The sequence below is a fragment of the Callithrix jacchus genome, chromosome 4 (genome assembly GCF_049354715.1).
Source record: "Callithrix jacchus isolate 240 chromosome 4, calJac240_pri, whole genome shotgun sequence".
In the NCBI taxonomy this organism is placed as follows: Eukaryota; Metazoa; Chordata; class Mammalia; order Primates; family Cebidae; genus Callithrix; species Callithrix jacchus.
This window is the reverse complement of record NC_133505.1, coordinates 159,149,155-159,167,905: the sequence shown is the minus strand read 5'-3', so window position 1 is coordinate 159,167,905 and position 18,751 is coordinate 159,149,155. Positions and strand designations below refer to the sequence as shown.

The 18,751-nt window shown below is 38.5% G+C and overlaps 1 protein-coding gene across 33 annotated transcripts in view; it reads left to right on the top strand.

Annotated features, from left to right (window-relative positions):
- Positions 1 to 18,751, top strand: part of SYNE1 (spectrin repeat containing nuclear envelope protein 1) — a 518,696-nt gene that overhangs the window by 313,805 nt on the left and 186,140 nt on the right. For all 33 annotated transcript variants that reach the window (XM_078370315.1, XM_035297742.3, XM_035297743.3 and 30 more), the window contains 11 exons: positions 120 to 338; positions 1,398 to 1,657; positions 3,771 to 3,936; positions 4,266 to 4,418; positions 6,939 to 7,091; positions 7,681 to 7,863; positions 8,955 to 9,092; positions 14,539 to 14,724; positions 14,898 to 15,020; positions 15,401 to 15,583; positions 16,769 to 16,912. In XM_078370315.1, coding sequence (XP_078226441.1) covers positions 120 to 338; positions 1,398 to 1,657; positions 3,771 to 3,936; positions 4,266 to 4,418; positions 6,939 to 7,091; positions 7,681 to 7,863; positions 8,955 to 9,092; positions 14,539 to 14,724; positions 14,898 to 15,020; positions 15,401 to 15,583; positions 16,769 to 16,912 — 1,908 coding nt within the window. The remainder of the gene's footprint in view (positions 1 to 119; positions 339 to 1,397; positions 1,658 to 3,770; positions 3,937 to 4,265; positions 4,419 to 6,938; positions 7,092 to 7,680; positions 7,864 to 8,954; positions 9,093 to 14,538; positions 14,725 to 14,897; positions 15,021 to 15,400; positions 15,584 to 16,768; positions 16,913 to 18,751) is intronic.

Genomic DNA, 18,751 nt, shown 5'->3' with positions numbered 1-18,751 from the left:
ATTTACATAGAAACATTTCCTTCTGCAGGAAATTTTGGGCTTTACCGAGATCCATAGAACTTAAAAATTATTAATCTCTCCTTTGTCTTCTCTCTTCTGTCTCTCAACCCCAACCCTAGGCTTTAGTGTCAGTGGTTAACTCTTTCCATGAGAAAATTGTGGCCCTTGAGGACAAAGCTTTGCAATTGGAGAAAACCGGAAATGATGCCAGCAAAGCCGCCCTGAGCAGGTCGATGACCACTGTCTGGCAGCGCTGGACACGCCTTCGAGCTGTGGCCCAGGACCAGGAGAAGATCCTGGAAGATGCAGTAGATGAGTGGAAGGGCTTTAACAACAAGGTGATTTCCATTGCCCATGGGCTCACCCTTCTTTCCTCACTAATTATCATGTGTTTGGAAAAACAGTATTTTGCTCCTTTTTGAAGTCAGCCTTATGAAAGTAAAAAAGGGTTTTTTAAAATCTCTATTTCAATGACATAAAAACAAAGTTATGAAACAAAATACAAAATGCACAGTTTAGTCCCAAGTCAGGGTCGAATTATTTCAATGAGAAAAACCAAGCAATTACATTTTGAAAGAACAAATCCATTTTGCCCCATTTGCTTTCTTAACTGGCCTTGAAAAAGACCAAGATATTTTTTCTTTACCATGAAACATGAAAATGAGCAGAAATTTTAATCATTACTCAAGCTGTATATTTAACTTTTTCCTTTTCTATTTTTTTTTTTAAGTTGAGATAGAGTCTCTGTCACCTAGGCTGGAGTGCAATGCTGGGATCTTGGCTCACTGCAACCTATACCACCCAGGTTCAAGCAGTTCTCCTGCCTCAGCCTCCTGAGTAGCTGAGACTACAGGCACCTGTCACCATGCCCAGCTCATTTTTCTATTTTTAGTAGAGATGGGGTTTTGCCATGTTGGCCAGGCTAGTCTCAAACTCCAGACCTCAGGTGATCTGCCTGCCTCGGCTTCCCAAAGTGCTGAGATTACAGACACTAGCCACCATGCCCAGCCACTTTTTCCATCTTTTAAAGCTTAAATGTTTTAAGCCATATCTTCCCTAAAGGTACTCATTTATGTTAACTTAAATATTGGAAAGAGTTTTTTGTTTGCTTAGTTTTAAAAAAAAAAAGCTTTTTTTATATTAAATATAGTCTATAATTGTCCTAATATTATTTTGAGATTAAAGCTTTAAACCTAGAGTTACAGAAGTGATGTTTTCTTTTACGAAGGTTGCTCAGGTTCCAGTTTCCTAAAATGTGGAATTTATCATCTTTAATTCTGGACAGAATTTATCATCTTTAATTGGTTTCATACACTAGTGCATGGTATTTATGGGAATTACCCTATTTTTTTAGGTTACTTATTATTGAACTTCATAGTATGCATATTTGTCATCAGGTTAAAAAAGCCACTGAAATGATTGATCAGCTGCAAGATAAGTTACCTGGAAGTTCAGCAGAGAAAGCCTCGAAAGCAGAACTCTTAACTCTTCTTGAATATCATGACACGTTTGTTCTGGAGCTGGAGCAGCAACAGTTGGCCTTGGGCATGCTGCGGCAGCAAGCCCTCAGCATGCTCCAGGATGGAGCCCTCCCTACCCCTGGAGGAGAGCCCCCCCTTACGCAGGAAATCACCGCGATGCAAGATCGATGCCTGAAGTAATTATGCACCTACTTTGATTCTGTTACGAAACTTGGCCTTGACTCAAAGGGATAAATAGGGTACTTGAGTATGAAGGTGCTCCTTCACACCACCTTAAAAATGCAGGGATCTGGCTGGGCACAGTGGTTCACACCTGTAATCCCAGGACTTTGTGAGGCTGAGGCGTGTGGATTACCTGAGGTCAGGAGTTCAAGACCAACCTGGCCAACATTGTGAAACCCCATCTCTACTAAAAATACAAAAATTAGCCAGGCATGGTGGCACATGCCTGTAGTCCCAGCTACTCGAGAGGCTGAGGCAGGAGAATCACTTGAACCAGGGAGGCGGAGGTTGCAGTGAGACAAGATCATACCACTGCCCTCCAGCCTGGCAACAGAGCGAGACTCCATCTCCAAAAAAAAAAAAAAAAAAGTGAGGATCTGTTCTCATCATCTTTGCTTTTCAGTTTCCTTAACTCCTTAACTCTTCAATCATTTGTTTGACAAATACATATCTGATAGTACTTAGAGATACCATGATGTGTCTACCTTCATGTCCTTTATAGTCAAGCAGCAGAGATAAGCAACTAAGGCAGCCTTAAGTGTGAAAAGGGAGCTGAGGGAATCCGATGCAGAGACAAGCAGATGAGGAGAGAAATTTAAGCAGAAGCCTGAGCACGATGGAGCTAGGCATTGCATTTTGCAAACAGGGGAATGACATGCAAGAAAGGAATAAGCATGTCACTTTCTTTCTTTTCTATAATTTTTTTTTTTATAATAGGTTATCACTATGTTGCCCAGGCTGGAGTGCAGTGACTATTCACAGGCAAGATCCCACTACTGATCAGCACGGGAGTTTTGACCTGCTCTATTTCTGACCTGGGCCGGTTCACCCCTCCTTAGGCAACTTGGTTGGCCCCTGCTCCCAGGAGGTCACCATATTAAAAGAATGTCACTTTCAAGGAGTTCCTAAGGGTGATTTACAAAAAACGAAGCATGAGAGGGAAACAGTTGAGAGCTATTAAGAATTTAGTTTCGATAAAGCTTGAGAACTCCTTGTCTATCTGGGGTGACAGGGATCCAGGAGCAAAGATAATATCACAGTCCAGGTAAATGATAGCCATTGACTGGCAGTGAATTTAGTAGAAAGAGCAGGTTAATCTTGATATATAACCAGCCCTGATTCACTTCTTGGGCCAGAGAAAAAATATTCATAGATAATTTAATTTCTACATTTACTAATATTACTTCATTCATGTCATTTACTAAAATTACCTCATTCATGTCATTTACTAATATTACCTCATTCACCTCTCCCTTATAGGTGATGTCAGGGTAACCTAACACTTTTTAAAATCTTCTTACAAAATTTACATTAATTCAAATGAAGACTTGAAATGTGAACATTATTAACACAATTATGAAATTTCCAAAGTTTGATTCTTTCTTTAAAGACTACTTTCTTTTTTTCTTTTTTTTTGAGACAGAGTTTCACTCTTGTTGCCCAGGCTGGAGTGCAATGGCATGAGCTCGACTCACTGCAACCTCCACCTCCTGGTTCAAGCGATTCTCCTGCCTCAGCCTCCCGAGTAGCTGGCATTACAGGCACTCACCACCATGACCAGCTAATTTTTGTATTCTTAGTAGAGATGGGGTTTCTCCATGTAGGTCAGGCTGGTCTTGAGCCCCCAACCTCAGGTGATCTGCCTGCCTCAGCCTCCCAAAGTGCTGGGATTACAGGCGTGAGCCACCATGCCCAGCCTAAAGATTACTTTCTAATAGCCATATATATATTCCAGTTATACATTACTTTTAAATGTACCATTTTAGTAGATTCCCAAAGAGAAAGTAAATAATCAAATAATCTCCAGGATACTTTAGATAGGAAAATTAATTGCAATTTAGTGGCATGGGAGACAGTCAACTCAATTTTTCAAGGATAAATTATTCACTTTATATGACATTTATTCTTCTGTTATACATGACCTGAAGTGCTACTGGAAGTGTCTTTACTTGCAAACAAGATATTAGATTTCCCATTTCTGTGTATGTATTGGATAAAATGTTATCAAGTATTAGGGTTCCTTTTACTTCACATCACTTCTGTTTAATCCCTGTAATGTGTCTGAAGCATGCAGGAGAAAGTGAAGACTAATGGAAAGTTGGTGAAGCAAGAACTGAAGGACCGAGAAATGGTGGAGACTCAGATCAATTCTGTGAAATGTTGGGTTCAGGAAACGAAAGAATATTTAGGGAATCCAACAATAGAAATAGATGCTCAACTTGAAGAACTTCAGGTATAAAAAAACTCCTCATTCTCTTTATTCATCATTTAAAAAGCAATTGCCCTGATTTTAATAGGACATGCTTGTGTTTATGTAATGAATATTGAATGTAAAATTTTCAGAAATGTGTTACATAAAAGATATTTAGTATCAATTCATGGGAATTTCCTTTGTTTTTAAAAGTGAACGTATTTTATATTCAGAGACAAAAGAAGAGTGTTGTATTATTTTAAGATATTTCTCTAATTCCACACTTAATTATATGTTGATGAACAATATACAGCTTTGTGTATAACAGCCTCCTTATCAGGTTCCCAGAAATTTCTTGTTTTGATCTTCAGATTCTCCTAACAGAAGCCACAAATCACCGACAGAACATTGAGAAGATGGCGGAAGAACAGAAGGATAAGTATTTGAGTCTTTATACCATATTGCCTTCTGAACTCTCCCTTCAGTTGGCTGAAGTGGCGTTGGACCTAAAGATCCGCGATCAGGTAAACCTATGATCAAGAAAGAGTGTCTTTCTATTTTGTTTATAGGGTCAATGCTCTTGTGTGAGTTACTGATTTATACAATCATATCTTTTTGGAGACAGAGTTTAAAAAAATAGATGGCTATAGAACAATAATATTAAAGTAGAGGTCTTTTTCAGAGGCAAGATGATCATAGGTATGACCACTAATGCCATACAATTAAAGATAATTTTTCTGCTTCCCCTCACCTTTAAAAAAATGACTTAAAGAAACAAAAAGTCAGATATATTTCATGTGTTCAATAAATACTTAGTGAATGCCTAGAGTGTACCAGGGACTCTTCCAGCTGTTATTTCATTTCAGTAGTGCAACAAAATATCAGTTAAGGAGGTGAAGATATATTGAAGGAAAGGAAAAATCAAAGTAAGAATAATAAGGTCAATGCAGGGATGAGTTATTGCCTCAAATGCATGCAGGTGGGTCCCCTAATGTTGCTAGAGAAGAGCAATCAGCGTAACCCTAGCTTCTAAACACCCAAGGAAAGGAGTGAAAAGAAACATAATCCCGTCTATAAATCTAAAAAACAAATATTCTTGTTTTTTTATGAAAAAGTACATAGTCCTTTTTGGTTTTGAGACCAGAGTGACATTTCTATCTCTGGTCTCATGAAGGGCGCAATTTCATGTAGTGAAAATAGGCTCAAATAACATCTGTATGGAAATATAGATTTTTAGGACTCTGTGGCTTATTACTAAAGCGGTTAATATTTAATTAAAACCATTATATATGAGACAAAGAGAAGATATTCTACAATTCTAAACTACTCATTGAAATAGAAAGTAATATCCCATTGTACAAACTATAAAATTCATACAGTTGTCTCTACTTTTGGAATCTTCAGTGTATGATGCAAAGTGTTTTTAAAATCTCATCAAAATCTGATCCTACTGCATCAGGCCTTTGACCTAAACTACTATTATATGCTATTTACTATTTTAAGTATTTAATTGCTATATTTGGCTTTTCTTCTTAGACAATGGAAGATCTATTGGAAAGGATGACTTGGCAGGTTCATGTTCTTTTTGTGTTTTTGAGACAGAGTCTCGCTCTGTCCACGAGGCTGGAGTACAGTGAAACAATTTCAGCTTACTACAAGCTCTGCCTCCTGGATTCAAGCAATTCTTGTGCTTTAGCTTCCCAAATACTGGGGATTCTAGGCATGTGCCACCATACCCAGCTAATATTTTATATTTGTAGTAAATAGAGACAAGGTTTTGCCATGTTGACCAGGCTGGTCTCAAACTCCTGGCCTCAGGTGACCTGCCTGTCTCAGCCTCCCAAAGTGCTGGAATTACAGGTTTGTGCCTCTGCACAACTATAGTTGTTTTTTTGTTTTTTAAGTTTAAATTTAGGTGTTTCTCTGGATAAATTTCCCTATAATAGACTTATTCATATGTATTTCATTTACTTTACTTTGACACTCAAAATAATGAAGGCCAAAACACACCATCAGCACTTTTAATGATGTGTTTTCTCCAAAATAAAAAGGTTTTTTAAAAGATCTTTAACTTATATAAAGAAATGTTTCTCCACTTTAACATCTTTTCTTCAGCATTTTATTCTAAGCAACAGTGTGGATGTTTATTATCAAATCAAAGCAAAGCCATTGGAAATTTGTAAATGATAATTGTCTTTTTTCACCTTCCTTTCTATTAGATGCGCTTAATACTTTGTTGGCATAGTATAGGGTTGTAGTTGGAAAGTTACAAAAGGAGGTAACAGGTCATTAACAGCCACTTATTAAAACGTGCTTGGAAGCAAATAAGTGTGTCTCCAACTGTTTGGAAGGATTTTCCATCTTATGAAGAAAAAGACTTAGAGGAGTGTGTGTGCTCAAGGTCATTAAGTTACTTAATGGAGAAGATAGGATTCAAACTCAGCTGTCTACACAACCATCTATAATGAGTATTCTGTAAAGATTTTTTTTTTTGAGACAGAGTTTCACTCTTGTTGCCCAGGCTGGAGTGCAGTGGTGTGATTTTGGCTCACTGCAACCTCCCCTCCTGGGTTCAAGCAATTCTCCTTCCTCAGCCTCCCGAGTAGCTGGGACTACAGGCACGTGCCACCACACCCAGATAATTCTTTGTATTTTTAGTAGAGACAGGGTTTCTCCATGTTGGTCAGGCTGGTTTCAAACTCCTGACCTCAGGCGATCTGCCTGCCTCTGCCTCCCAAAATGCTGGGATTACAGACATGAGCCACCGTGCCTGGCTTTTATAAATATTTAATAAGTGAATTTCTCTACACACATTGCTTGTATCTTTGTTGGAACTCAAAGAGTGCAGCAAATACATAAAGATGGTGAAGTCAGGTAACAGGGAAAGCGAGAAGAGCTTGTGACTAACTGCACATTGCTGGTGTGACTAAGCATATCAGTGCCAAAGCAGTTAAAATGTGTCTCGTCAACATCATTTAAGATTTTTAATATCTATTATCCATTCTTAACCATGGCTTGTTTTGCTGTTCTCACTGGCTTTTTAGATCCAAGACAGAATAAAAGAAGTTGAGCAGAGCAAGGCCATGAGCCAGGAACTCAGCCGGCAAATTCAGAAGATAGCTAAAGACCTCACAACTATTCTAACTAAGCTGAAAGCAAAGACAGATAATTTAGTTCAAGCTAAAACTGACCAAAAGGTAAGAGGCAGAAATAGAAGGGGTGACTACTGAATGAATTAAATAGTTTTTGGAGTCAAAAACTATTGGGGGATATAGGATAAAAGCCTTTTAGGAACCTTTATTGAAATCAAATAGTAAAAGCCGGTGGTAGAGAAATTTTATAGCTGAAGCAACACAGATCCACTTACATAACTTATCATTATAATTGAGCCATATTAATAAATATACATGTACACGTGTGTAAGAAAGATGAGTGTCAAAGGAGGACTGAATTTACAAGTATATAAATTCCAAAGCGGATTGTGTCCTTGGTAGTTAAATCTGTGCCTTTCTTCTGTTGAGTTCAGGGACTCTAATCCTTTTTGGGTGGGGCAGAAGGAAAATGTTAGCCCTCTAACTCAGCCTCATAGGAAATAAACACCAGAATTACAACATATCCTGTTCTGCCTTTCCAGCCGAAGAAACAAAAATGACCTGATCAGAGCAGAATTATAGTAGAAGTATTCATTATAATATTTGGCTTTGACAAAAATCAGTCTGATCTTGGAAAACCTGGAGAAATTTATTTTCCGTTCTCTAATGTTCTTTGGTTTTGATGACCATCAAGGTGCTGGGAGAGGAATTAGATGACTGTAATTCAAAGTTAATGGAATTAGATGCAGCAGTACAGAAATTCTCGGAACGGAATGGCCAACTGGGTAAGCCGCTGGTCAGGAAGGTAGGAAAACTGACTGAACTTCACCAGCAGACCAGCAGACAAGCTGAGAATCGGCTCTCCAAGCTCAATCAGGTATGTGTTCCGTGCCAAGCAATCCAAGTCCTCCAAGGCAGAAACTTCAATGTTCTGCATTTCTCTTTTGAAAATAATAAATAAATAAAAAGATAAAATGGACAATGAGAGAGCAGTTTAGGTGTAGCTTATTTCATACTGCACCTGTGTTCCTAAGACTTAGGCCCTTATTTTATATCCAGCCCTTATTTTATATCCAGCCATATGGTAAAGTCACTGACAAAGGTGGTTCTATAAATGAACTTTGGAGTGAATGTTTTGTAAAACTGAGAAGTATTTTATAAAATAAATATTTACCCATTAACATGTTTTATGAAATCAGTTTGGGGTGAATTTAAGTATCTTTAAGTAAGCTACATATCTATCAGCTTACCTTGACTTAATAGGTTCAGTATTAAGTAATAATTGTTGCATATAGACTAGACTTTTGAAATCTGTTGATAGAATCAGGGACAAGTTAAAACCAGGCGTTGGTAACCCATTAATTATAGTATTGAAACTTTGCCTGCTATAATCCCCACTTGCCACCTTCTTATTCAGGGAAGTATAAAGGAAGACCTTGCATGGTGGCTCCTATAATCCAAGCAATTTGGGAGGCTGAGGTAGAAGGATCACTGGAGCCTAGGAGTTTGAGACCAGCCTGGGCAACACAGTGAAACCTAACAAAAATACAAAAAATTAGCTGGGCGTGGTAGCACATGCCTGTGGTCCCAGCTACTTGGGAGGCTGAGGTGGGAGGATCAGCTGAGTCCAGGAGATGGAGGCTGCAATTAGCCATGATCCTGCCACTGTACTCCAGTCTGGATGACAGTGAGACCCTGTCTCAAAAAAAATTAAAGAAAAGAAAGGAAAGGAAGGAGAGAGATAAAGAAAGGAAGGAATAATTCAATTTATTAAGAACTTGAGCTTTATCCTAAGGTCACTGAGAAACCTTTGACAGATTTTCAACAGGGAAATGATTTTTTTATTGAATATCATGGATATTATAATGATCAACCCCTCAGACTGTTTTGTCCAAAGAGCGAGAAGACTGATTTATAGCTCAAGAAGCTGAGTTTATGCTTATTACCTTAATGTTGCTGGTTTTTCAGGCAGCATCACATTTAGAAGAATACAATGAAATGCTTGAATTAATTTTGAAGTGGATTGAGAAAGCTAAAGTCTTGGCACATGGAAATATTGTATGGAATTCTGCAAGCCAGCTTCGGGAACAATATATTTTGCATCAGGTAACTTTAGGAAAAATAATTTTTAAAAAGTAACCAAGGGCAATTTGATTTAACTGGGCGGACTGAAAGAACACTTAGAGGGCTGTGATGTAAAATTACCGGAGTTACCAGCTAAAAAGAATGCTAAGGTACCCCTGAGTTGTTCAGCAGTTGGACAGAAAGGAACTTCTCGTGAAATTTCGTGTAATTGAATAAATAAATATCCTTGATCTTCCCTAAACCTCCCTTATACCAAGATCAAAACCAATCAGCCTTGTAGAACTCATTTTTTTGTAGTTTCTTTGAAACATTTGTCTGCAGGGATCTGGTGGGAAGATCTTTCCATGAAGAGATGCAATGAAGTGTGGAAAGATTCTAGGCTCCACACTCAGACTGGTAGGAAAGCCAAGCTCTGCCAGTGTGTGATTTGGAGCACAATGCTTTGCCTCTCTGAATTCTGTCTTCTCATCATTTGCGTGAAGATGCCAATAATATTTGTATTTCAGACTTATCATGAGATCAAATGGTGTCAGGTACATACATGCAAACCTGGCACATGCAGGTGCTCAGTGCGAGATCTCCCGCCTCCTCCCTCAGCCCTCAGCCCTCAGCCCTCGGCCCTCAGCCAGGCCTGTCATCTGACCTTCCACAGGAGGTCGGGCAGCCCAGAGCAAGCCACCAGTCCATATCACATGCTGGTGATATTACTTCATCTCCTCTGAAGTTACATGACAAAAATGTTCCTTTTCTGTCAGTCACGTCATCCAGGAAATTATTTCATCCTTTTGTGACTTGAGCTTAAATTAGATACAGATAGTTAACAGGCTAGTTATCTTGTAATAAAATATAGAACTTTTATAGGAGTTACATGGGGTATCCTCAAGTATTCTAGATTTTCTCTCTCATTTATGTATACCTGTGGCTTTTTAATGAATCGCCGTTTCCATTCTTGTTTACAGGGCTCTCGCTCAAAGCCCCATTCCCCGCTTTTTTGAATGCTTTAACAGCTCCTAATTCTTTTCCTCTATCCAGAGTCTTTCTTCTCTGATCAGCCTTGCATACTCTTTCCACAATGCCTTTCTTAAGCAACTCCAATCTTTTGCTGTGCTTTAAGATATGCACAGATATGAACAGACAGGACTTAAGTTACCATTGATTTGAAAACAATGAAAAAAAGCCAACATCCTTAGAAGTCTAGAAATGCAAATTTCAGCAAAAAAAAAAAAAAAGAGAGAGAAAGAAAGAAAAAGTTAACTGTCAGGTTTGTAACTGTTTCTTTCAAGTTCATATTTAAGGAAGTAAGAGCTCTCAAACACTGCTAGTATCCTGGTAAAATCTCCTTGAAAAATAATTGGCAAAATGGATGGTGACTGTCAAAAATGTTACAACTCTGGCCTGTTGACTATATTTTTTGGACTCCTCATTATGGCTATAATCTGAAATATAGAGAATATTTTCCGCAGTATTAATAACTGTAGTGAAATTTTAAAGAAAATTTAAATGTCAAATAATTTTTTTGGAGTAAACATTTGCATATAATGGAATATAATTAAGTAAACATTTGCATATAATGGAATATAATTAAGTCCTTCCAGTGATCATGAGTTTGTTTTTTCTTGAGACCTGGCTCACTCTGTCCTGTAGCTCAGTGGCATGATCTCGGCTCACTGCAACCTCCACCTCCCAGGTTCAAGTGATTGATTCTAAGTGATTCTTATGCCTCAGCCTCCTCAGTAGCTGGAACTACAGGCACTTGCCAGCACGCCTGGTTAATTTTTGCATTTTTAGTGGAGATGGGATTTCACCATGTTGGCCAGGCTGGTCTGAAACTCCTGGCCTCAAGCAATCTCCTGCCTTGGTCTCCCAAAATTCTGGGAATACAGATGTTTGTTTATTTATTCAACAAACATAGAGTACTTTCCCAAAGGACTTTGGGTAGGCATTTGGAGTACAAAGAATATTTCCTGTCCCCACCACAGGGAGTTGATTTGGGGAGGGGACAGATAGAAAGGAGATAATTACAATATAGTGTAATTAGTGCAGAGATGGAGGGCGAAGGAGGGTACTCAACCCAACTACCCACCCAGGGTTTAAGAGGAAAATGTAGGAAGGCTTCTCAGGAAAAGGTGACACTGGGCTGAGTCCTGACAAACCTGACAGCCTACTTGTGGAACGTGTTTAGATAAAAATGTGTGTTGAAACCCTAGCAGTAAGGGTGAGGAGTGCTCTTTTTGGTGCTGGAAAAAGGGATAAGAGATAACAATAGAGCGACAAGAAAAAGATCCTAAAAGTCTGTTGGGAATTTGGACTTTATCCTAAAGTCACTCTGAAGCCTCTGCCTGCAAAGGACAAGTCCAGACTTGTATTTTAAGAAAGAAACTTTAGCAGCCTTTGGAAAACACATTGAGAAAGGTAAGATAATACAAAAGATGTTTTCACTATATCAGTAAAAGATGACAAGGCCTCTCTTTGGGGATTAGGAAGAGAAGACAAAGTCAAGAGATACTAAGCAGCTAGAATTCTCCAATTTGGAGACTTGAACTGGGTGAAAGAGAGGGAGGAATCAAGGATAATTTCCAGGTTTCTATGACTTGAGTGGTAAACTGGTTGACTGCATCATGGGGCACAGTGAAAAAGACATCGTCAGGTCCTGAGACGATCTGGCTCAAAAGCTAAAGAGAGAACGCAGACCACAGACTCTATTTTGGGGAGTTCTCACATGAATCCTTTAGGAAGTAAAGCAGCCTGTGTTTACTTAAAAAGAATGCACTATGAGAAAAGCCATTGTGTTCTTTGGGAGGCCAAGGCAGGCAGATCACTGATGTCAAGAGTTCGAGACCAGCCTGGCCAACATAGTGAAACCCCGTTCTCTACTAAAAATACAAAAATTAGTCAGGCATGGTGGTGGGCACCTGTAATTCCAGCTGTTCAGGAAGCTGAGGCAGGAGATCGCTTGAACCTGGGAGGCAGAGGTTGCAGTGAGCTGAGATCATGCCACTGCACTCCAACCTGGGTGACAGAGCAAGACTCCATAAGAAGGAAGGAAGGAAAGGAGGGAAGGAAGGAAGGGAGGGAGGGAGGGAGGGAGGGAGGGAAGGAAGGGAGAGAGAAAGAAAGAAAGTCCATTATATTCTTTCTAATGTCAGAGATGTGAGAACCAGAGCAACTTCACAGGGACCTGAATAGGAGCTGAGTGAGTAAATGAGGATGAAACCTGCTGGGTAGCATTCCCAGGATAGGCATATGAGTCACAGCATAATTATGGTTAAAGAGACAGGTTGATGTTTACCAAAGAGACCCAGGACTTAATAGATCTGGGAAATAACAGACTCAGGAAATGTCCTGATGTCCTGATACCTTAAGAATAAAAACATTCTTGAATCTATATTAAATATATTATATATAGATCCAAGAATGCTTTTAACATAGATTTTTAACATAGATTCTTATGGAAGACAGCAGTTACACAAAGAATAACAATCTTTTGTTACAGGCCCTTGTAGAGCACATCTTCTCCTGGAGTTTTTGCTTTGTTGTCTTATCTCTAAGCAGATATTGTACCTAAGGTGGTTGCATGCCTCTTCCTGCTTTTGGGAACACCCTACTTTGTCAGTGGAGAGGCTTTCTTTCATCCCTTTACTTTCTTAATAAACTTACTTTCATTTTACTCTGGATTTGCCCCAAATTATTTCTCTCACAAGATTCAAGAACCCACTTTTGGGGTGTGGATTGGGACCTTTTTCCAGTTACACTAATGTCAGGTGAAAAAGAAAGATGGAAAACTATACTTATGTCATGACCTCAATGATTAATACCTAAAAATATGCCCAAATGTACATCAGCAGTTAACTCTTAAAGTTCATTCTGGGTTATAAGATGATGAGCTATTTTGTTTTCTTCTTTATAATTTCAATATTTTCCAAGTCATATATTTTCTATTTAATATATTTATATATTAAATATATATTTAAATAATTTATAATAGTTAATTCCATTATTTATTAATAAATATACTTAAATTATACATTTACATTAAATATATTTAACAGATTATATATACTTACTATATATATTTGTTAAAGATAAACATGTCTTGTATAAATATATCTTATTATATATTATATACAGATAAATATTTATGTGTTAAATATATATCTTATATAAAAGTATGTATTTATCTGTTAAATATATATATTTATAAACATCTTTTGTGAGAAAAGAAAGTACTTTGTTTAAGAAAGTCTAGCTGGGCATGGCAGTGCGTGCCCATAGTCCCAGCTACTTGGAAGGCTGGAGGATTGCTTGAGTCCAGGAGTTCTAGCCTGTAGTGCGCTATGCCAATCAGGTGTCCGCACTAAGTTCAGCATCAATATGGTGACCCCCCCCAGGAGTGGGGGACCACCAGGTTGCCTAAGGAGGGTGAACCGGCCCAGGTCGGAAATGATGGACGTCAAAACTCCCATGCTGATCAGTAGTGGGATCATGCCTGTGAATAGCCACTGTATTCCAGCCTGGGCAACATAGCGAGACCCTGTCTCTAAAAAAATAAAAAAATAAAAATAAAATACCATCTATTGCCTAAGAATAATATCTTATTCTTCATTTCTTCTCTTTATACATCACATACCCCACTAACTGCACATTCTTGGTTCACCCACCTCTGTACCTGTGCATATGATGTTCCCTCTGTGTGAAATGTCTTCCCTCTTCCTCCTCATCTGTCAGATTGCAAACATCCTTCTAACTGAGCTCAAATGTGACTCTTCCAGGAGACCTTCTCCCAGTCTTCCCCAAGTCAGAGTTATCTCTTCACACAGGCTTCTCTTTCACTCTACTTTTCATATAATGCACATTGCGTGGTTACTTAGCCATTGTATTTCCGCTAGACCCAGTAGATGATATCATTCTGAACGATGACGGCTGTTTTTTCTTCTCTTGATATTGCACATATCTTCTACCTCTTTGTCTCACTTAAAGCAAGTGATCCAGGGTTTTTGCTTGTAATGCTCTTGTTTTATTTTGATTTCTTAGACAAATATGACTTCAATCTTAGATATAGAATATGAGAGCTGAAAAGTAAATCTTGAGTCTAAATATGAGAAAAGGTAGACCCAGAGACATGAATAAGACACCTAATGTGTTTGAGCTTTTTCACTGCTAGAATTCCTATGTCCTGACTCTCACATGGGGGCAGGTTGGGGTTGACAAAGCAGAAGCCTCATGGTTCCTGTAGTGTGACATGTGACCTCTGCACATTGTTTACAGTTCCCAAACTGTGATTTCTTTTTCTGTGAAATAGTTATAATAGTAGGTGCCTACCAAGTAGAAAGTGGACACAGGGGTGTGAAGGTTAAACACAATAACGAACATACAGAACTTACACAGGGGACTTTAGGCCATGCCATGTTCAATACCTATACCCTTCTACCTACCTGTCAACGTCATGAATATTAACAATTCACTCTAGACCCTGCTAGAAGAATCCAAAGAAATTCACTGTGACCTGGAAGCAATGACTGAGAAATTACACTATCTCACTAGCGTGTACTGTACAGAAAAAATGTCTCAGCAAGTGGCAGAACTGGGACGGGAGACTGAGGAGTTGCAACAGATGATCAAAATTCGTCTGCAGAACCTCCAAGATGCAGCTAAGGTAAAAAATGAAAAAAAAAAAAAAAAAAAAAGAAGAAAAGCCTATCATTAGAAGAAAATGGCAATGTCACTATGGAAACAGTGCTCACCTGTGATGTGGTTTCTTGACTGTGATGTTATTCTTCATCTGTGACTTTGGACTTCAAGTACCATATATTGATGTTTACTCTGTAGGATATGAAAAAATTTGAAGCAGAGTTGAAAAAGTTACAAGCTGCCTTGGAGCAAGCCCAGGCAACCCTGACTTCTCCAGAAGTTGGACGCCTCAGTCTCAAGGAGCAGCTCTCTCATCGGCAGGTAAGCAGAACTGATTTGTAGTAAATAGGGACAAGAACCTATATGATTAAAAGAGGATAGCAAGAAAAATGCTTCCCAAACTCAACACTGTTTTATTATTTTTTTTTAATTTATTTTTAAATAGAGACAGGGTTTCCCTATGTTGGCCAGGCTGGTCTTGAACTCCTGAGCTCATGTGAGCCACCCGCCTCAACCTCCGAAAGGGCTGGGATTATAGACATGAACCACTGTGCCCGGCCCCTAAACTCAACATTGTTTTAAACATTTTTTTTGCAAAATGTTTATAACTTGCTACATAACTATAATTTAGTAAGTGACTTTTGCTTATGAAATCAATGATTTAAATATTACATTTTTGAACTGTGAAATCACATTTTCAGCATTTGTTGTCTGAGATGGAGTCACTGAAGCCGAAGGTGCAAGCAGTGCAGCTCTGCCAGAGTGCGCTCCGGATCCCCGAGGATGTGGTCGCCAGCTTGCCTCTCTGCCATGCTGCTCTGCGGCTGCAGGAAGAGGCCAGCCGGCTGCAGCACACTGCCATCCAGCAGTGCAACATCATGCAGGCAGGTGCAGGGTGCCCACACCAGCAGCACAATCACTGATGAATCATGGGCTTCTTTTCTTAGCAATGTGTGGGCTTAGCCATCAAAACACACCAGTGTGTTAAATCTGACAGGCTGTTGTGGTTTTATAAAATAAGGAGATTAAAATGCTGGATCACCCACAAAAGCCTGGGGAATGCTATCTAAAAGATATCCTTGGTGAAAATTATCTTTTAGCCATCTTTTTAAATAAAGAACTTGTAAAGATTTATTTTCTATGCAATTAAATGTTTTTATCTCTTATTATTCACCTGAGAATCATCTAGATACTGGTAATGTAGGTTTACAGTTATCTTGTGTTACAGACTTTTTTCATATGTTAGCTTATTTAGTCATTAAATCCGTTTTCTTTTGAGTGCCTAAAAAAATGCACTCAAATATAATTCTTAGTCTCTTTATCTAGTAAGAGAAAATCATTTACTAGGAAGAAATGACACTGTTTATCTTATGTCTCCTTTCAGCTAACATTTCTTGCTTTATCCAAAAATTGTATCAATAGCATCTCATTAAAATCACTAGTGCCTCATTTGGTCAGCTATCCTTTCCCCTTGCTATCTTGTAATTTGTTGGACAGAAAATTCCTGAGGCTAAAAGTCATGCATAATTCATATATATATATATATATATGAATTATACATATATGTGTGTATATATATATGTATTAGGCTGGTCTTGAACTCCTGAGCTCACATGATCCACCTACCTTGGCCTCCTAAAAAGCTGAGATTATAGGCATCAGCCACTGTGCCCAGCCCATAATTCATATTTTTATTCCCTACCTCAGCACTTAGCTAAGAATCTTACTTATATATTCAGTATTTGTTAGATAGAAAAATGAAATGTTTCCCTCACTGCTTCACATTTTCCGACCATCATGTTCCATCTTCAGGATGATACCAGTAGGGAAAGAGAGAGAAGGAATCCCAACCACTTAACTATTTTGATTCCATCGATAATTTTGCTACACTATTTTAGAGAGAAAGTTCTGAAATATCTAAGTAAAGTGAAGAATTCAAACCATCTAGGAATTTTACCCATCACTTCTTCATTCCCTATCTGTACAGGTACATAGGAGTTACACTACAGAATCACTTACCTAGTTATGATAGAGGAAAAAAGTCTTTCTATGTTTTTCTTTTTTCAAAGGAGGCTGTGGTGCAGTATGAACAATATGAGCAAGAAATGAAGCATCTCCAGCAACTGATAGAAGGAGCTCACAGAGAGATTGAGGATAAACCTGTCGCCACCAGTAACATACAGGAGCTGCAAGCTCAGATTTCTCGGCATGAGGTGAGGGAGGAATGCAGGCAAAATACTGAGGGCAGGAAACTGGCTTGATTAGAGTATATGTTTGGTTTCAAGTGAATAGAAGAGAACAGTTTCCCCTGTCCTGCACTGAATGTGTTCAGTTCCTGGGCAGGCTGCCTCTTCAGCTGTCTAAGCATTGTGAATGCCGTTTTTGCTGATTGAGTAACACATGCCTTCCCTCATTCCACAACCTCTCTACATGTTGTTCGTGTTACATCTCTTGGGACTCACTGATTGTCATCTCCTGCACCCAGAATTCTCACAGTTAATACACTAAGACACAGTCTATATCCTGCTTTTAATGCCTACGAGAAACGGTAATGCTCAAAGCCTTGCTGCATTGATCACTCTCTTAAAAAAATAATTTAATATTTTAAACATTTTCTTCTTTGAAATATGAGTCACTTCAGTTCGTCTCCCCAAAATCAGAGGATGGCCCACGTTGTTTACTTTGCTAATTTTCAGATTGGGCCTGCTAACATGTGCCTCGTTTTCAAATGTTCCTCTTTCCTTGTTCCTTTGGCATCCTCATGACCTTAGGACTTGACCAATCCTGTGCAGACCCTGTCCCAGAGATCACAGTCCTTGAGTGATTGAGCTCAACAGAAAATTTCCTTTCCTGACCTGTCACTTCCATATAGGTCAAGTTCGCTCTTTCCCTTGGGAGCTGGTTCATAGCTCTGTGAATTTTGGTAAATAACTGGAAGAAGGGTATCTTATTTTTTCTGTACCAACGATAGAGTATATGAAGTATATCCTTCCATATGCTCTATTTTAACTTTATCATGAGAACAGCAAACAATTTTCCAAACCACTCATATTGAGATTCTCAACAGATTCAAATTATTGCTTTTTAAGGATGAAAATCTCACCCCCCTTCTCCAAGTGCAATTAATTCTTTAATTTCTTGACATATACAAATGCTAATAATTTTCGTTTATATATGATTTACAAAATAATTTAAATCTCCCATCTACATTTACTCCTACAACTGTACACATTATCTATGTTAATGATTTTTCTCATGCAATGGTTAAATGAAAACATTATGTAGATTTTTGAAACCACTGTTTATCTTAGTCTATAATGCATCTAGACTATACATTACATATTTATTTTGAAACTATTTTTAATCCCATCTAGGAAGATCCAAAATTTTGTTTTAACAACTCTTCCATCATGGTACAGATATTTTTCTAAATCTTGTCTGAAGTAACAATTATTACTACTACTGAACTTTTGTGTTTTATGGATTTTTTTCCCTGAGTTTTTTCCCCGGGTTTTTCTTTTCTTTTCTTCTTTTTTTTTTTTTTTTTTTTTTTGAGACAGAGTCTTGCTGTATCACCCAAGCTGGAGTGCAGTGGTTGGATCATGGCTCACAGTGGGATCATGGTTCACTGCAGCCTCTGCCTCCTGGGCTCAGGCAATCCTCCCACCTCAACCTCCAAGTATTTGGGATTACAGGCACATACCACTACTTCAGGCTTATTTTTGCATTTTTTGTAGAGTAGAGACAGGGTTTCACCAGGGTACCAGGCTGCTCTTGAACTCCTGGGCTCAAGTAATATGCCTGCCTCAGCCTCCCAAAGTTCTGGGATAAAAGATGTGAGCCACCATGCCCAGCCAGCTTTATGTTTTTTAAAGTAACTTAACAAAATTTTATGTCACTTTTTTATACCAACCTTATGAGGTAAGGAAAAAAAAAACTGAGCTTAGAAAAAAGTGACTTCTTGAGCTCCCAAATCTATTAACTGATTGAAATTAGACTCAGTGTCAGTATCTTTGTCTCCAAATTCTGTGCTTTTTTTCTTCCGCTTTAGC